Source organism: Rhinatrema bivittatum, chromosome 1 (assembly GCF_901001135.1).
Source record: "Rhinatrema bivittatum chromosome 1, aRhiBiv1.1, whole genome shotgun sequence".
Lineage (NCBI taxonomy): Eukaryota > Metazoa > Chordata > Amphibia > Gymnophiona > Rhinatrematidae > Rhinatrema > Rhinatrema bivittatum.
In genome coordinates this window covers 295009049-295029753 of record NC_042615.1, presented here as the reverse complement: position 1 = coordinate 295029753, position 20705 = coordinate 295009049, and the positions used below count along the sequence as shown (strand labels likewise).

At 44.9% G+C, this 20705-nt stretch overlaps 1 protein-coding gene across 1 annotated transcript in view; it reads right to left on the bottom strand.

Annotated features, from left to right (window-relative positions):
* The window catches only part of SEC24B (SEC24 homolog B, COPII coat complex component), a 335324-nt gene that overhangs the window by 288451 nt on the left and 26168 nt on the right, over positions 1-20705 (bottom strand). The window contains 2 exon segments of the mRNA XM_029596557.1: positions 3459-3635; positions 14457-15134. Of these exon segments, the coding sequence (XP_029452417.1) occupies positions 3459-3635; positions 14457-15134 (855 nt within the window).

Sequence of the window (20705 nt, the reverse complement as noted above, 5' to 3'; positions counted from 1 at the left end):
TCTCACAGGGTTACCTTCTCTGAGTTCAGCATTGCTGCATGAGGCCAGGGAAAGAGAGAAAAAAAAAATCTGTGAAGATAGGCAGACACCCTGCATGCCCTTTCCTTGGAACAAAGATGTGTAAGCCCTTGGCATGCTATGTGCAATGATACTTACGGGCACCCTTTTTTTTTTTTTTTTTTTATTTCTGTACTTACCACCTCTGCCAAAAAAAAAAAACCAAAAACCGTACAATTTATTTTAAAAAAACCTCTGCTGTCATGCAGGCTACTTCTTTGCTAAAGACAAAAAAAAAAAAAAAAAAAGCTGAGAACTGAAGACCCGGGAATATGATGAAGAATACATCCCCCTACTACCAAATTTGTTATGACAGCTTCTGCTGATGTGGAGTATATCACAGCATCTGAATTATTTTGGTGGAATATCCAAGAACTTTATGTTTACACAGTGATTTGCAGCAATAAACCTATACCATGTTTTGTTATTTATATTAATCTTTACAGGATGTCCACATATAAAGCAACAGAAGTACAAATCCATTGTACTTATCTGTACAAAAAAACCCATACACGAGTATATAAGATAAACAGGTTCAAACTATGGGGGTCATTCATCAAATGCTATCACGGGATTTAATGCCGGAAAGGGGAGGGGAGGAGAAAGAGAGAGCCTCTGTGAAGGCCCAGTGATTTCTGAACCTTTTATACCACTGTAAGAGGGGGCATTATGAACTCGGGGTGAGGTCTATGGAGTAAGTTGGGTTTTTGGGGGCAGTTTAACATGCACAGTCATCTTCAGTGAAGATTTTATGTGATTTGGAAAGATGAAAGGTGAAAGAAGAGTAGATTTGTGCCATGTTCTCTCTACCTAGATTGATTGCAGCTAGGTAGACAGTGCATCAAGCTAGGTAGAGAGAACATGGTATATATATATATATATATATATCTATATCTATATCTATATATATATATAGCATTAAATTAAAGTATACATACTAGGCAGTATTATAAGTGAAAAGCATCACTGCATAAGAGAAAGTCTGAATGCTTATCCATCTATGCTGAAATATAACCAAAAAAATGCTACTGAATAAGACAATCACAATGCAAACATCATCATGTCCCCAAATGGAACGTTAAAGCATTTGTACTAGTTACAGTATGCTCACCGACAAAGCAGCACTGATTCTGCAAAATGCAAGCTCCTATAGTATGGAAGATGGAGGCACAGACACCACTGGACTGGTAACACAAGTTAAGCTTAACACCTAGCTTCAAAACTGCATTTCATATTGAATTTTCTTTCTTCTGGTTAACCTTGCTGATATAGTGCTGGCATATAATTCCATACACTTTACTAAAATCAAAGTAACTGGAAAATAGGAACTGTGAATCCTATTTTGTGCCCTTGGGAAACATCTTTCACAAATAAAACCTCTCGTGTTTCATGTTTTTATTCATCTGCTTTCCCTATCCTCTTCTAGTTGGGGCTAGCTGGAGTGAGAAGATGCAATGTACCTATCAGCTCCCACTGGCATATACAAAGCAAAAGAGATCTAAAATGTATAAAATGCATACTTAATCTACAGTTTATTACTTAACATGTACAGCAATATGCAGTGACACTATACAAAAAATTTATGTTGGCTGAAAACACTTTCAGTTAGTATGAACTCTTAGATCAAGAGAGACAGCACTCTCTCTAACATGATCAGAAGAAACAAATTTTATAGGTTGCCATCACAAATCCCCATTTACCTCTCGCTTATACAGAGGGGAAACTAGGCTTTTCAATGGTCACATGACTTTCCATGAGTTACATTTATCTGGGTCATATTTTATTTCAGCTTAGACTTCTGACAAAAACACTCACTCAACTCTCCTCATTTCTTTGTTTTTAAGATAAAATTTGTTGGGGGGGCCGGTGATGGGGGTTGGCCCAGCACTAAGATCTTTCATTCACAACTATCCAGGATTACTCCCCCCATTTATATTCCCTCTGATCACAGCAGAGTTACTGCAGTTACAGTTCTCTTCCAGATGCCACATACAAGGGCTTCCTTCTGAAATCCTGCAACCATGGACCCTAAGTCTGACCATCAAGTGGCCCCATTGTGCAATGAGTAGATCTCCCCGTTCCACAGGGATAAGGAAGCTGTCTCTGCAGCATCTCCATCCAGCCCAAGGAGCAGAGTCCTGGCCTGGAAATCAAACCCAGATCCTGATCAGGACACCTCACAGTGCTTGCCACCGAGTCTCTGAGTCAGTCCTATGCCCAATTGTTTTAGTTAACTGATCCATTAGTAGAGTAACCTTGTTACTTAGAAATGTCATATACCCACTTAAAGCCTGAAAACAATCATCATATGTTAATTGTAACTTAAAACTGAACTTTACCTGCAACCCCTGAAAGAAAAAAACAAAACAGACAAATGTTTCTTACAAGTCTTATAAAAAAAAAAATCAATATATTTTATGGGTTTATTTACAATGGGGCTGATGTAATAAGTTGCAATAAACCTTCTGTGTTTTTTTTGCACACAGTATTGTGTGTGTTTTTCCACGCTAACCTTACACGTGTATGCAAGAACACATTCAGCATGGAAAAAACACGCACACAAACCAGAGCAAAAGGTCGCGGTTAGTTTAGCGAGAGTCCATGTATTCACAGGCAATACAGAGAGCCACGCGGGCAAGGAGAACAGGTTAGTGCGGGGTTTTTTTTTACAACACTTTTTTAGTGCCTGCGTCAGGGCAGGAGTTAAGTTTAAGTGCGTGTCTGAGATACATAAGCAATACCAACTTTGCTGCATATATCTCAGAATATACCTCAAGAGTAGTAAGCCATGCTAACACTATAGCTCTGATTGCATATTTGCCTTTGCCCACACCAACAACATATGAGGAAGGAACAGTGCTTTACAGTAGGGAAGGTGTACTGTGTGCCTTGATCTTGAAAGAACCCAAAAATTTGAAGTTATCTTTGGGGGGGGTGTTTTATTTCTAAATGTTCCACATGTACTTCATCTTCTGTTGTCTTGACTATTTGCTCGTGTTTTTAGGCTTGAAATGAACTCTGCAACAGCTCTATTAGTGCCTATGTTGTAGTGTGGATTTTTCCTGTGGCTGTCTGTATTGGGGCTTATGTGGGTATTGGCATGAGTATTAGATATTCCAAGCTTTTTTTTGCATGTCTCATGTGCATGCCGTCCCCTTATTACATCCCACAGGGGCGCCTGCGTTAACCACCAGTGCGAAAAAGAAAATACACGCTGAAAAATAAGACCTATGGTGAAATTGGCGCTATTACATCGTCCCCAATATGAGGCGTACCTGTGTCTTGCATAGTTACATGCAACATTTTCTAAACATGTTTTTCAGAAAATAAATGACTCCAAAACAGATAGGAAACAAGTCTTTAAATCTGAAACCCACAACCTTGCCCTTTACTATTTTTACCTTCCTGTAGTGCAGGCTCAAGTTGCTGGGAATGAGGGGCAATGGGAGCAGAATCTACTGCCTGGTTTACAGCAGATGACAGTCCTACTGAAGCAGCACCAGCAGGAGGAACAGCAGCTATTTCTGTACCAAGCTTGGCAACATCAACACTTTGGTTTGCACGGTGTGATGAAATATCTGAAGAAGAAAAAGTATGGTTTAGTGAGTAAGAAAAGAAAAGCTAAGAATACTTTTGAACACAAAATTTTATAAAACAAGCACTTAAGAATCTGAATTAATAAATATGGTTCAAGATCAGGAAAGCCAGGCTGGATTTGAATGCTGATCATCTAGTTAGCTTCTTAATCATCAGTTGAGAAATCTAAATATAGCTAAACCATAGAAAAGACTTATTGCAACTCTGCACTGTTTAAAATGTGATCCTGAGGAGCTTACTATAGCTTTCAGTCAATTCAAATAATCTTGGATAGGTTACAATTTTGCAAAATTCATTCTAACTTGGATTGAATGGGCATCAGTGGCATGGGATCTACTTCTGACCCAGTATGGCAAATTTCTTATGTTCTTATGACCTGCAAGATCATTCAAATACATTGGCTTGGTTAAGGAGCAGTTGTATATCAGGAGGTACAGAGAACCAGTAATAATCAATCTCCATGAAAATGCTGATTTTACACTGAAACGAAACTTCTAGAGATTGATATTCAAAAGCCATTTTAGATGGATAAATAAAAAACCTGCGATGAGATGGATTTATCGCAATGTGTATGTACGCGTCTTGGAGATCAAGAGAGCAGAGCCAGTCTCCTTTTTGTAGAAGAGGAAGGAGGGAACCCAAGGTTACCATCTTGAACTTTTCTTGGTGGAGGTACTTGTTGAGGGCATGTAGGTCCAGAATTGGACGAACGCCGCCTGATTTTTTGGGGATTAGAAAGTACCGGGAATAGAATCCTAGGCTTTGTTGGGAATAGGGCACTGGCTCTACTGCTCTGGACTGGAGGAGGAGGGAGACCTCCTGCTCCAGGAGTAGTGAGTGGTCGGATGTTCTCCACGTCAGTAGAGGTGGGGAGTCCGGTGGGATGGAGAGAAAGTTCAGGTGATAACCCTGAGAGATTATGGCAAGGACCCACTGGTCTGAGGTGATTGCATGCTACCTGTTGTTGAAATGGCACAATCAACCTCCCACTGGTATCTGAGGCAGTGGAAACTGGCTGCTGTTCTCTATGTAGGAGTCAAAAGCCGGAAGCAGGGCCTGGCTGAGGAGCTGCTTGTGGCTTTTGTTTACGAGGTTAAAGAGACTGGGCCTTTTGAAAAGGTCTCGAGGAATGAGTTCTAGATGGTGGTGGATACGACTTCTTTGGACAGAAGAATGACTTTTTAGTATCCTTCCGGAATAGCTGTTTGGAGGAATACTCAGAGGGCATCAGAGAGCTGGCGAAGGGTCTCATTATGCTCCTTGAGTTCCACCACCATTCACTGAATCTGTTCACCAAATAGATTGTCTCCTATGCAGGGCAGATCAGATAATCTGTCTTGTACCTCAGGGCGCAAGTCCGAAGACTTAAGCCAGGCCCATCTTCTTGCCGAAATAGCAATTGCAGATACCCTGGAAGCAGTGTCGAAGATATCATAAGAGGATCTTATTTCATGCTTCCCTGCCTCAAAACCCTTGTGTACCAGGGTTTGAAGCTGGTCCTGGAATTGCTGCGGCAGGGACTCTGCAAAGTCCTGTATCTGCTTGAATAAGACCCTGTTCTACTGGGTCATATACAGCTGGTAAGAGGAGATCCGAGAGATGAGCATTGATTCCTGGAAGACCCAGTGACCAACGGCATCTAGGAATTTCTGTTCCTTACCTGTGGGAAAGGAAGAGAGGGGTTTTGATCTTTTTGCCCTCTTTTGGGCAGATTCTACAACCACAGATTGGTGATCCAGCTGAGGTTTCTGGAATCCTGGGGCTGACTGGACCAAATAAGTGGTATCAGCTTTTCTGTTGACTGGAGCAACAGAACCAGGGTGCTCCCAGTTCTTTTTGAGGAGATCCAAAAGAACTTGGTGAATAGGGATGGAGGTTACTTCCTTGGGAGCATCCAGGAATTGCAACAGCTCCATCATTTGATGCCCATCATCTTGTTCAGTCTGCAATTGGAAAGAAACCAATTCAAACATTTCCTTCACAAAATTTATGAAGGATAGGTCCTCTGGAGGAGAACGCTTCCTGCTTTCAGTAGGAGAAGGTGGTGATGGCAAGTCATCGGTGTCTGGAAATGAATCATCAGTCCAGGTATCATAGGGATCAGCACCTGTCCCCCTAGGAACATGAGAAGGATGGGAGGATGGAATTCCTGAAGGTCCTTGTCTAGGCTCTGAAGGCATCGAGGGAAAAACTGGAGGCATCGATGAAGGCATTGAGCGCACCGGTGCAGGCATCGAGGGCATGGATGGATGGATCGGTGGCGCCAATGGACACATAGGCATCGATAGTTGAGGGATCAGCAAAGCTCCCGATGGAGGAATGTGGAACGGTGTTTCTCCAGCCAATGACAGGGTAAGCGGGGAAGGCACCGGAGCCATCGGTGACCCAGGATCCATCGGTGGAAAAGCGGCTATAAGCGCTTCCATCTTCGAGAGCAGCGGTGCAATGCTATCGGAATGGGATCAATGGTCGGTTCTGCGGCCGGCACCGATATCGGCGCCGGGGGAACTTGGAGTATATACATCGCCTTATTGATGGCCTCCTGGACCATCCGGTCCAGTTCTTCACAGAAACCTGGAGCAAGCAGCCCCGGCTCTGGAAGGGAAGAAGGAGGCAGAGGCATAGCCGGAGGCACCACCGTTGAAGGCGGAGTCGCGGCTCCTGATACCCGTCCAGGTGAGGGTTGCCTCGGTGACCCGATCGCAGAAAGGGTCGATGCCTTTTCTGGACAGGGCTTTTTCGATGGCGGCTCGGACGATAGCGAGATCGAAGATTTTCCTTCCTCGATGGTCTGAGACTTCCGGTGTCGATGCCGATGTTTCTCTCTATGATCCTCTCGGTCCTGGGGGGGTAGAGGTAGTCGAAGACCGAGAAGTCTTCGACGCCGGGCGGTCACCGGCCGGTGGCAGATTCTGGCACAAAGTGGACAGTGCCGGTTCAGATGACGTCGATGTAATGGACAGCATCGGAGTTTGAGAACGGAAGAGAAGTTCCATTTTCTCCATTCTGGCCTTGCGACCTTTTGGTGTAATTAAGGCACATTTGGTGCAGGTCAAGACATCATGCTTGCACCGAACACACATTACACAGACTTTATGAGGGTCCGTTATGGATATGGTGCGAGTACAGTCCGGGCACAGACGGAACCCCGACACCATGGCCTTTGAAAAAATTGAGCCGCGGTACGGTCGACGGCCAGTAGGCCACACTCAATGGGAATCAACCGAAAATGGGTAAAAACCTTACTGGAGTATCGTGGAGTCAAAAATTCGAAGGAGGGACCCCTGTGGGGTATAAAATTTTTTAGTAATTTGGTGAGGAAAATTCCTGTCAGGAATCTCTGCGGAGCTCCTTAACCTGTGTGGTTACTGCTGCGCGGAAAAAAGAAGACTGAGGGGGGAACCCCTGCTGGCTGCAGGTTTAGTGCCATGCTGGGCATGCCCAGTAGGTGCCAGTCAAAGTTCTAGAAACTTTGACAAAAGTGTTCCGTGATTGGGCTCCATTCTGTGATGTCACCCATATGTGAGGACTACCATCCTGCTTGTCCTGTGAGAAATACGAAGTAGTAAAACAAAGGAAAAAAGAAAAAACAAACACACACACACGTGGACTATATTCATACCTTTTCCATATTGTATGTATCAAGCGCGGATCAACATTTTATTTTATTTATTTAAAAGCATTTCTTACCCACACCTTCCAAAGTTCAGGGTGGGTTACAATTAGTAAATCCAAACCAGCTAATGAGATTGGGCAACTCAGTCTTTTCCAGAACCTCAAGTTCTAGAACAATGGCATTTCCTAGCGTGTAGCAGATGGACTCAGGACCAATGGGTATAGTGTACTCCTGCTAGCAGTTGGAGACGGATCAGATTTCAATCTGACGTCAGCCCCTAGTACATATACCCCTGCAGGAAGTGCAGCTCTCCAGTATTTTCCGTCTCCATAGCAGTTAGGGACTATCTGCAGGCTCTCAAGCGTTAGATCAAATTTAAAGAAGAAAACCCAAAATTGAAAGAAGAAAACCTATCTGAAGATGAGCCCCGCTCTCCTACGGTGATACCCTCGGGTCCCTCCCCCAGTTGAGATTCCCGAGGTGATTTCCATGGCGCCTCGGAGGTGAGCCTCGGTCCGGCGGCTGAATCACGGCAAGGACCTAGCCCCCGATCCTTCGGGCGCGGCTGAGAGGCAGCGGGTGCACCCTTGAGTGCGGCTGTGAAGGTATTTGCCCTCTCCCCCCGCAGCCGGAGACCGCCCGGGACGAAACCGGGAAGCGCTGAAGACAAGGTAAGGTAGAAATCTTCTACTTTAATCCAGTCTCCGGGGGTCGAGGACGAGCACAGGTCACCGACCGGGACCAGTGCCACCGGGTTGATCCGCTCTAGCAGGGCCAGGCCCTGGCTATTCCAAGAGTCTGTCCACGTGGAGACTCTCCGAGGGAGTCGCCATATTGCCTGTGTGCTCGCCGTCGCCATTCACCTCCGAGCGCACATCTCCGAGCCAGGTGCACAAAGCACTTGTGCGCATAGACTTACGCGCGCATAAATCCTTGCGTGCATAACATGCAGGCACATAGCCGAGCGCATATCTACGGCACAACCGCGCGCACAACTTACACGCTCAATCTAAGCGCACCGGAGCGCATAAGATTTACGCGCCGACAACCATGGCACCCCCAGGAACAGAAGTTAAAGCGCAAGGCCTCTGCCCAGAATGCCACATCAGAGCCGCACAAAGCGAGGAGGCCAACGCCCTGGGAGATCCAGCTCAGGGCCAATCCCACCCAGGGCCAAGTTCCAGCTCCTCAGGGGGCACCCCGGACCTAGCCAGGGGGACCCCCCACAGACGGGGACCCCCAAGGAACCAGCACCCCTCAGCTTTGATCCAGTGTCCATATCATGGGTGGAGTTTTTCAAGGGGATTCACGCCTTTGTTCAAATGCAAACTGAACCTCTGGCTGTCCAGCCACATGCTCCACCTGAGGACCCACATGCTCCAGGCCCCTCAAGACCTAGGCACAGGCTCCCATTACCCAGAAGCCCCACCCATGGGGACTCAGACACCTCTGAGGAAGAAGCCGAACCCCTAGAAGAAGGGGAGCTCCCCCCAGGGACAGAGCCTCACCGAACCATGAGATGCTTCTTCACAAACGACAAGCTCCCGGACCTGGTCAATCAATGTCTGACGGAGCTCGCTATTCCAGGCCCAGGGGGAACCGAAACCGAACCCCCTGCTGGAGGGTCTTCGACAAACTTCTCGCCATTTCCCTCTGTTATAAGCAGCACAACAGCTGATTGACCTGGAATGGAATGCTCCGGAGTCCGCATTCAAAGGGGACGAGCCTTGGTGGCCCTGTACCCCCTGGACCCAGCAACCAAAGATCTTGCATGCCCAAGAGTGGATACTATGGTCTGCGCGGTCTCTAAGCGCATCACTATCCCAGTAGAGGGAGGTGCTGCGCTCAAAGATGCACATGAGCGACGTCTGGAGTCCATCCTCAAACAATCATTTGACGTCGCAGCTATGTCTCTACAAATTGCGGCCTGCTGTACCGTGGTGACACGTGCCTGCCTATCACAAACCAGGAACAACACCCCGGGAGAAGACATGGAACCAGTGGTATCATTCCTAGTGGTCGCTGCCTCCGACCTAGTGCGCACAGCAGCCAGAGGGGTGCCCTCTGCGGTGGCTGCCAGGAGACAACTCTGGCTCTGAAGCTGGTCGGCTGACGCATCTTCCAAAACACGCTTCACAAGGATGCCCTTCAAAGGATCCCTCCTGTTCGGCAGCGAACTAGAGAAACTGGCCGACAAATGGGGTGAGTCCCCATTGCCGCGACTGCCGGAATAAGAAAGAGCAATCAGCGTCCCTTCCCCAGGTCCTCCAGGGGCAGAAGTTCGCAGCGCTTCAATCCTTACAGGAACAACCATCAAGCGCCCCGCCCTATGGGCAGGAACCAGTCCTTTCGGACCAAGCACAACAAGAGGGGAGCTAGCTCGGGTACGGGCCCCAGCCGCACCACACAATGAGATTCAGCCGACCCATCCAAGGGAAGAAGCCATAGGGGGCAGATTAGCCCTATTCTACCATAGATGGGTCGAGATAACCTCGGACAAGTGGGTCCTAGCCATCATTCGGGAGGGGTACTACCTGGATTTCCTACAAACCCCTCCGGACAAGTACGTGGAGTCCCCCTGCCACACCCCCTCCAAGAGGGCAGCAGTGGAAGCTACACTGTCCAGGCTACTGGCACTCGAGGCCATAACCCTAGTACCTCCACAGGAAATAAATACTGGCCATTATTCCATTTATTTTATCGTTCCCAAGAAAGAGGGAACATTCAGGCCCATCCTGGATCTCAAGTCGGTCAACCGCCACCTCAGGATCCCTCGCTTCCGCATGGAAACCCTACGATCTGTTATAAGGGCGATACAACCAGGAGAGTTTCTCACATCCCTGGATCTTTCGGAGGCCTATCTGCACATCCCCTTTCATCAGGAACATCAGCGCTACCTACGCTTCAAAGTCCTGAACCGTCACTACCAGTTCCGGGCACTACCCTTCGGGTTAGCCACAGCACCCCGGACGTTCACCAAGGTAATAGTGGTGGTGGTGGTGGCGGCAACACTGAGGAAGGAAGGAATCCTTGTTCACCCCTACCTGGACGATTGGCTGATCAGAGCAAAGTCACCGGAGGAAAGCCGCCAAGCAACCAGCAGAGTCATAACTCTACTGGAAAGCCTAGGATGGGTAGTCAACACAAACAAAAGTTCCCTACAGCCCTCCCAGTCGCTGGAATACCTAGGAGTCCGATTCGACACCAAAGAGGACAAGGTCAGCCTGACCCCCACAAGGAGATCAAAATTGTGGAACCAGCTACAAACCTTGCTGGACAATCCTCGTCCCGCAGCATGGGATTACCTGCAAGTCCTCGGGCTGATGGCATCCACACAGGAAGTTGTGCCATGGGCGCGAGCCCACATGAGGCCCTTACAGCGCTCACTCCTATCACAGTGGAGCCCACGGTCCCAGAACTACACCGTACATCTATCACTCCCTGGCAGAGTTCGGACACCAGTCACATGAGCCAGGGATCAAAACTATCCTCCCCAACCTGGACTCTACTCACCACAGATGCCAGTCTAGGAGGATGGGGAGCACACTACGAGGAGCTAACCGCCCAAGGGCAGTGGAACGCAGAAGAGGCGGAATGGAACATCAACCGCCTAGAAGCGCGAGCAGTCAGACTAGCCTGCATGCGGTTCGTCCACAGACAAGTAATGTCAGACAACGCCACTACAGTGGCCTACATCAACCGGCAGGGGGGAACCAGAAGCCAACAGGTGCCCCTAGAAATAGACCCCCTGATGGCGAAGGCGGAAGCAAACCTCCAGGAGATCTCCGCCGTCCACATCGCCAGGAAAGACAGCAGCATGGCAGACTTCCTCAGGACGATAGACCTTAGTCTGACCCAGCATGGCATTTCTTTTGCTTTTATATTTTGTCCGTTTTATTTTTTTCCCCTTTATTTTTTTCTTTTTTGCTTTTCTCACTTCCCTCTCCCCCTCTTTCCTACTCATCCTGGCAGCAGTGGACAGCTCTAATCCACAGCATGTCCTCCTGAGCTGGTATCATAATCCAAATATTCAATGCCTGAGCAACCTGGTATTTGAGATTTTGTTTTTCAGCCCTGATATGGTCACTAACAACTCCAAAATATGAAAATCTAACTTCAGGCTCATATTCAAAAGGATATTTCCAAATAGGAAAAATATCTAAGCTCCAATTTCTCAGTGAATATTGACTGTACTATGAAACATCATCTGTTTCTGACACGCACAACTAAATTTATTCATTCCCTTCATTAGGGACCAAACCGAATGCCACAGTATTTACTACACACAATCCATCATAACCTTCTCCCTATTATGATTCAATAAATTTCACTGATATAAAAATGTTATCTACAAGAATAATCTATCTCGTGTTCATCCATTATGGTGACACACATATACACCATGGGCCGGATTTTTAAACCTATGCGCGCGAGGTACATTTGTGCACGCTACCCGGCGCGCACATTATAAAATCCGGGGTCGGCACACAAAGGGGGTGCATACTAGTACACCTTGCACGCGCCGAGCCCTAGGGGAGCCCCGATGGTTTTCCCCGTTCCCTCTGAGGCCGCTCCAATTTCGGAGCGGCCTTGGAGGGAACTTTCCTTCCACCCTCCCCTCCCTTCCCCTACCTAACCCACCCCCCAAGCCCTACCTAACCCCCCCCCCCCATACCTTTATTTCATAAGTTGCGCCTGCCTCTGGGCAGGCGTAGGTTGCACGCGCCGGCCAAGTGCCAGTGCGCAATCCCCCGGGGCCGCTGTGCCAGAGGCCTCGGTCCCGCAACCACCCCTTTCACAAAGCCCCGGGACATACGCGTGTCTCGGGGCTTTGCGCACGTCGCCGGGCCTATGCAAAATAGGCTTGGCGTGCGTAACCCTTTTAAAATCTGCTTCTATGATTGAAAGTATCACTAGAATTGTACTGAGACACTGTAAATTCCTGATTTTCTATATTAAATATAGTGTTCATTGCTATTATGATTCTGGATTTAATATTACATTAAGCACCTTGTTTCTACAGGAGGAATCAAAGATGTCTAACTATATAGCATATGCTCTTTGCATGAGCAGGGTAGGGGCAATGGGGTCTGTTCGTTTTCTCTGTATCCTAGCATGTATCAATCACATGCTTGAACTTCACTCTTTGATGCTTAGAATGGGTATGAGGCAGTTGAGTTGCCAATACCACCATAACATGTTTACAGCAATTGAACATTTTCTCTCTATAGCCTCTCTGCCTCTGCTCTTGCATTGCAGCATCTGTGCATCTCCCTTCAGAGCCCAAAGCCTGGCAAGTGCTATATATAGTCCCTTGCTAACCCAGGAAGCAGGAGTCTGGTTTCTGATCAAATCCAAGCCTCCTGTGCACTATGATTTGGTTAATGTATGAGCCCAATATTTACTTTAAAAAAAAAAAAGAATCAAATACCCCATTTTGAGAAATGCTCTTAAACAAAAACTTTATAGCAAATAAACCTTGTGTTCTGTAGCTAACAAGGTTTACCTGGGTTAAAATGCATTTGAATGAAGTATAGCTGTGTTTAAAAAAGGATTGGATAAGTTCTTGGAGGAGAAGTCCATTACCTGCTATTAAGTTCACTTAGAGAATAGCCACTGCCATTAGCAATGGTTACATGGAATAGACTTAGTTTTTGGGTACTTGCCAGGTTCTTATGGCCTGGATTGGCCACTGTTGGAAACATGATGCTGGGCTTGATGGACCCTTGGTCTGACCCAGTATGGCATTTTCTTATGTTCTTATGTTCTTAGTTAGATATTGGCTTTGTGTAATCTCTGATATTGAGCATAACCGAAGTGTTAAAATGCCCGTTCACTACTCAATTTAATACTGGGATCACAACTTAAAAAAACAAATCTGTCCAATTACTGACTCAATAACCAGACATTTTGTATTAATCCTGTAATGAAATGAAATAAAATATTTTGAATGCATCTCTAATTTTGAAAGGCCAAAGTATTCTAGCTACGCTATGTACAAAGGTTGACCAGTCCTAACCCTCTAAAAACCTACAAGCAAGAACATCCATTTAGCATTCATTAACACAGGCACCAATTAAATGCTGCTTTTCCATCTGCCACCCCTCCTTTTGAGATAAGAACATTTAATACTGAATTTCACAATACAAAACTGAAGTCGCTGTGAATAAAGATTCTTCTTTCACAAAGACAGCACTAATGGACAAGCATAAACTAGTTAAATTCCTTTCTCTTGATAGGGCACAGAAATATGCTATTACAAAACATACAACCATAAATTGATATTGGCATTATTGTTCTCCTGTCTTCAGAAGAAACTGTGTTGCTGTCACTGAAACAAATGTAGTCTGTCCGGTTCAAATGAACAAATTCAACCATTTATTCAGTGAAGTTCCATTTAATAAATTGCATATACTTTCCTTTTGCTACCAGGACATCAATTATCTGAGTTGTCAAAACAGTTCAACACAACAGAATCTACTGCTGTCCATCCTTAAATGCCCCTGTGAGAATATGGCTCCATGGAAACAAGTTATTTAACTCCAGATTGTCAGGCCGATACAGTACTGTTAACCGCTAGGGACGCGCTAATGTCCCTAGCGTGTCTTTTTACCGTGGGCCCTAATTTAAATATTTTGGTTTACTGAATCGCGCGCACAGGTCACTGGCCTGTGCGCGTACCGGGACACTCTCCCGCGAACTTTACTGTATCGGCCTGTGTGATAGTAATGTGAACCAAAAGCTCAAGTCCCCCCCCCTATCTGGCATTGTGAGTCTTCTGCTGCTTTTTTCTATAAGGGCATGCACTGTTTGCCTACAGGTTCAGGAAGAGGCATGCACAGCAATGAGGAACAGAACTCATATAGAATTAAATAATTTTCCAAAAAGTCACTTACATTCCCTTCTTACGCTTAAAGAACATTCTGCAAACATATCTATGAACATGAGGTGGGGGGAGAGAAGCACGGGGACACATATGACTTTCGACCTCACTATATTGAAGTACTGCTGTAATTTATATGAGGAATCAAAACTCGTAACTGGTAAAAACAAAAAGATCTGCTACTTGCCGTCACCCAGTGTAGAAAAATAGTTCTTGCATGCTGTTTTTGTTACTGAAATCATACAGACTGCAATCTGAGAACTGCCTAGTGATCTATTCAGATATTTTCCTTAAGCAGAATACCTGCTCTCTTTTGGTTGCTTTCCAGAGTCCGGGATCCAGTGCTGTTTCTGTCGAGGACGTTTGTAGATGGTGGCAGGCCTGAAGCCGGCCATGACACAGCCCCATACTGTGATGGTTGCGATACAACCAGTTTTTGAGCAGGTAACATGTTATCTGAAAACTGTCCAGCAGCTGAAATGCTTTGCGATGTGAACCCTTGTTCATATTGATTAGTCACAGGCATGGAGGGGTACGAAACATTAGGATACATAGTACTATAAGCAGTGGGCATGGTATAATGGCTAGATACAAGTGGATATCCCTGAGATCCAACCGAAGAAGTGGCAGGATGTGTTGCTGAAGTGTGGTAGTGACTGCTCGATGTTGTAGAATATGGTTGTGCAGTTCCAGTATGTAACTGTGTAGCATAAGATGCATTTAGTCCTTGGGCTGAGCCCATAGTATAGGGGTCTGAAGGAGGCTTGTTATATAGAGGTCCCCTCTGAGTGTTTAATGTTGTAGGGTCCACAGCAGGTGTCACAAGATTTGGTGTGGACATTTCATAGTTGGCAGAGTAGTAACCTGAACTGTGTGGAGGGTTAGTTTTATTCGGAGCTTGACAGTAGTATCCTTGAGCACTGTAGTTTGGAGGACAGATTCCATATCCAGTAAGCGGAGGAATTCGATTCTGCGCTGGGCCTAAAGAAAATGACAAAAAGGAGAAATGTTTATAGATACGAGTTAAACCTTCTTTAGAATCTACTGAAGCAATAGCATATTGCCTACAATTGCAAATAAACAAAGGTTCACAGAATCTTTACATGCTTTATTGTTACATCTTATCTCCATATTTGAAAAAAAAAAAATAGTTTGGTGCCTAGCTCTTGTGAGTTGAAGTATATCAATGTGAGGTCAGTCTGATAGCCAAGTGTCACAATTGTGCACTGCCATGTGGGGGACCTAAGTGGGATGACCAGACCCAGCTGCAGTTCTTGGGGCCATATGGCATTTGAAAGGATGCAAAGGCAACATTCAAAGCTCCTGGAAGAGATTACTGGCCAGTTGAAGATGCACACATACTTGAGTCTGAGGAAAGCCAAGATGTATGGTGGTGGGGGGGGGGGGGAGAGAACCATCTCCGCTCCTCGAAAACTGCAAACAGGCTTGGTTTCAGGATACACTTTACTAAATGTGCATGTGATACGCTGACATACAATGGAGGCAGTACATGCAAATCTCATGCATATTCATTATGGATATCCTGAAACCCAGAACCATTTCTGGAGCATGAGAACCAGAGCTGGCCATCCAATCTATAACCATGGTCAAAGGTCTGTAGTTGCAATAGCTGTGTTATAAAAAATAGAGGGCATATAAAACTACGATATTATCTTAAAAGTTAAAACAAGTTGCCATAAAATAATATTGCAAGTTTTGTGACTAATACAAAGATAAGAATTTTTGATGTGTTTAAAGATTAACAATTTTAAATTATGTGCACATTTTTTTGGTGCTTAAAAACATTTTTTTAAATATTTTTCAAAAAAAAATGGTTTTTTTTCAAAAATAATTAATTGATTATCACACTCAGAAATATAAAACTGATGGATGGAGGTTGGATGGTTGATGATCAAAAAGATATAAAGTCATTACTGGGAAGTAATGCTTAAATTATACGAAACCTACCACCTCTTCCATATATAATTTTGCAGTAGTTGTTTGGATTGATACAGCAGTCTGCATTCAAATTGCGTTTAGTCATTTTTAAAGAAATAGACAGTTGTTGAAGGTGTCCATAGATTGGGTTATAAAATAAAGTTGCAGCATGCACAAAAAACATTAAGGCTAAAAGGTCTTTATGTTAAAGAACTTACAATCCTAAAGTGAAGAGAAATTAAGGAAAGAAAAGAATAAAGAGGCCAATGTAAAAATGTGCACTCAGCACAGCGCACAATTTCACCCTCAGCTATGTGCACATTTTTTATGTGCAAACTGTTGCCAATTCAGCAAAGAGTTATATGCACAAAAAATGTGCACACAGCACTAAGCGCTTAAGTTAGCATGCCCTCACATGGAGATTCCAAGCTAACAATAGCATTAGATATTACTCCCCAGCGCTGAGAGGTGTGCTGGATTACTGCCTGTTTTCTTTTTTTTTCCCCCCCCAATTTAAATTTTATTAGTGATTGGCAATATAATTAGCAAATGCACATTACTGTAATGAATCATAGCCATCACAATCCATTTATCCTTATCTACTTCCCCCCGCCCCTTCCCCCATACACATATCAATATCAAGGTAGACTGCTAAGGGACATCAAGTCAAGGTTACACTCGGGTTATGTGCAAACAAACATATCTACATTAAATTTCAGATTTTGAATTTCAAATTTCGAATGTCAAGTTTTGGAAATGCTCATATCTTCCGCCTTAGTAAGATTAATTTCACTTATCTAGTAATGTTCGCCAGATGATTAGATGTTCCCATGACTTTTGATAGGATTTCAATGATTATGGAGTAACGCAGTAATATGCTCTAATCGTTGTAGCTTATATAAACGGTTAAGAACAAGTTATAAGGAAGGTATGTCAAGCCGTTTCCAATAGAGTGCCACCTCACACTGAGCAGCTATATAAACTTGCTGCCATAAGCGTTGTTGGTGGGTGTTCACCCTGTTTACTGCCTTCCCAAATAATGCAATACTGGTCTCAATGGTATCTACCACCTCTACGATCTGAGAGACCCAGTAAGCGACACTGCTCCAGAAAGGTATAATTTGGGGGCACTACCACCATATATGGAAATAAGTGTCTGTAAGACCACAGTTCCTCCAGCAACGAACAGATACTGAAGAATATATGCAGTGGAGCCTTGCAGGAGTGAGGTGCCATCTATATAGAATCTTAATACAATGTTCCAGAAGATTAGCCGATATCAAACATTTACGGGTTCGAAGAAAGATATTTTCCCACTCATCAATGCTCAAGTTGGCATCAAGTTCTGTTTCCCAGGCCTTCATAAAAGCAAACTTATCCGGTAAGTGGCCTTGTAATATATTATAAACTTTTGAGACTGCTCCCTTTAAGATCCCCACCTGTGTGCAATAGGTTTCGAACAGGGATTTACCTGGGCGTAACACAGACGATTTCTGGAGTGAGAAAAGGAAATGTTGAATCTGAGCGTGTTCCAGAAAGTTCAAGGACTCCATATGATGTGTAGCTCAGAGAGAGATCAGAGACATAAGTTTCCTTTGATTTAAAAGATGTCCCATTATGTAATCCCTAAGCTCTTCCAGGCTTTGAAAGCATTGCTAAATAAACCCGCCAGGAAAGAGATATTGTGAAATAAGTGGGAAAAATAAAAATAAGAACTATTATCTACTAATTTGATTCTCCAACAAGACCATACCCTTAGGGTTGTGTGAAGATGTAAAGGAATGTCAGAGAGCCCTCCAGGTATGACGAGGTTGCCAAGGTAAAGCAGATAAGGGCATTGCTCCAATTAGGGTTTGTTCAATTATTAGCCAGGGATTTGGGGGCCGATGCAATAAATGGGCGTAGAAAGCGGACGCTGAACAGTCAGTGCCTGCTTTCCTAATGCGGCCCAGGCGCCCCCAAGGGGGGGGGGCACCATGCAATATTTAAATTAGGGAGTCGCGTTAGCAAGGAGGCGACTCCTTGCTAATGAGAACCCGATCGGTTTTCCTAACTCGGCCGTCCACTGGTTAGGAAAACCGATGCCAGGGGTTCAGGAAATGTACGCTTGTTAGTTGAGCGTCCGTTTCCTTGTTAGTTGTACGCTTGTTAGTTGAGCACCCGACTCAAGTTTTTTTTTTTTTTAACTTGTTTCTTAAAGGTTTTCCTCCTACAGTTTTTTCTGCTTTTCTGTACTTGTTTTAAATGCGCTCGGCTATTAACGCCTGTTCCAAGCAGGCAATAATAGCTGATTGCTAAATGTGCGTCCGAGACGCACATTTTTTATTTTGCATCGCAGTGAATGCCTAATAGCCTCATTCACATGCATTTGCATGTGATGAGCGCTATTAGATTCACTCCGCATCGGACGCGTGTTGAATAGGCGCTAATCCCCTTATTGCATTAGGGGATTGATTAGCGCCTATTCAACCCACGTCCGACTGCGGATTATACATTGTGCTTGGCTGAGCGCACTGTATTCATCAGCCCCTTGGTGTTAGGGTTATGAAAATTTAAAAGGGCCTTTAGTTGAGAAGCCGCATAGTACCAACTAAGATTGGGTACTCCCAATCCCTCCTCTCTCTAGGCTGGTACAATATTAAACGTGAGACCCTTGGTGGTCTCCTTTTCCATATGAAATCAACAATCTTCTTCTGAATGGAACAAAGTAAGGCCAGTGAAAGATAGGGAGAGTCAGGAATAAATATTGCTATTCGGCCTAACCAAGAAAAATATTCCCTATTCCACCATAGTAGGTCCTTATCAATAGCTTTCAACAGCGGAGTACAATTTAATGAAAAAAGGTCTTTCCCATCTACGCCAATATGAACTCCCAAGTATTTTAAAGACTTCTGGGTTCATCGGAAGGGAAAGATCGATCGCGATCGCAGTGATCGGACAGTGGGTTCATCTACAATAAGATTAGGAATCTCAGATTTTTCAAAATTTACTTTGAATCAAAATACTGCACTAAATTGTTTGAGCTCATTTGTTACTGCTTCTAAGGAGGATTGGGGGGTCTGTCAAGGTGAAAAGAATATCATACGTGAAGAGTGAGAATTTAAACTGCAAAGCACCCAGTTGGATCCCTCTAATTCCCTCCGTCCCTCTAATCAGGGTGGGAAAAGGCTCAAGAAAAAGTGTGAATAGCAAAGGGGAAAGAGGGCAACCCTGGCTAGTGCCACGAGCAATAGTAAAGCCATCCTCGTAATCCCCCTTGACTTTAACCCGTGCTTTTGGGATCACATATAATTGCTGCAGCCACCTTAAAAAACTGGGGCCAAAGCATACCTTTTCAAGCATCCTAAATAAAAAGGGCCCGTGCACCATGTCAAACACTTTTTCAGCATCAAATTACAAACAGCTGACCCTCAACCACCAGAGCCCCAACCAGGTTTTTAAAAATAATTATGCCACCTCACCACCCATGGGAGGATGATTGTCCAACTATCTCCCAGCTTGGAGTCAAATAACATCGGATCAATGGATATTGTCCATAATAAAACAGGGTTATTCTTTTCACTTTTCAGCCCTTCCCACTCTTCCACATTGGATTCCTCAAAAATCTTTCACACCTCACAAGGCACATCTTCTGCAAGAAATCAAACTTCTTTTACAGAACAACTGTATTCAGAAGATACCTTGCCCGGAGAAACATCAAGGGCTTTACTCCCAATATTTCCTAATTCCCAAGAAATCAGGAGGACTACGACCGATCTTAGATCTCCGTTCACTCAAACACCTTCAAAAAGAGAAATTCAAGATGACTTCTCTCAAATCCATTCTTCCATTTCTCCAGCCCAAGGATTGGATGTGCTCACTGGACTTAAAGGATGCATATGCACACATTCCAATGCATCCCAGTTCCTGGTGTTATCTTTGCTTCCAAGCGGACAACCAGCACTTCCAATACAGAGTTCTTCCATTTGGCCTTTCTTCTGCTCCAAGAGTATTCACCAAATGCCTGGCAGTGGCGCATCTTCGACATCAGGGGATGCAAATATTTCCCTATCTGGACGACTGGCTCATAGTAGCATCCAGACACTGCTACGAGACAATCTTCTTCGAACAATCTCTTGCTTGGACAATCCAGGTCTTCTCATCAGTTACGAAAAATAAAAGCTGGAACTCACTCAAACCTTACAATTCATAGGAGCCTACATCAAAACAGTTCAAAACAAGGTGTTCCTTCACACCCGAGAGCATTAGCCCTCTCCAAACTGTCTTCATCTCTCCTACACGAGTCAGCAATTCGAGTTCGCCAAGTCCTAGGGCACGTGGCAGCATCCATTTACATAGTTCCACATACGCGTCTACATATGTGCCACCTGCAATGGGATCTGAAACATCAATGGGACCAATTCCTCCACCCATTGTCGACTCCAATTTCCATGACCATCAGAAAGCATCGCATAGCTCGGGGGTGAGGTGGGAGGAATGGCAGTGTCGAACCCAGACGAAGCAAGGCCGCAACGGGAGCCCATACCCGTGGTGGCGAAAAAAAGAAGGCCCACCAGAGTAAAGCCGTGGCTGTACTGGAGCCCATCCCCGCAGTGAAGGAAGAAGTAGATTTGG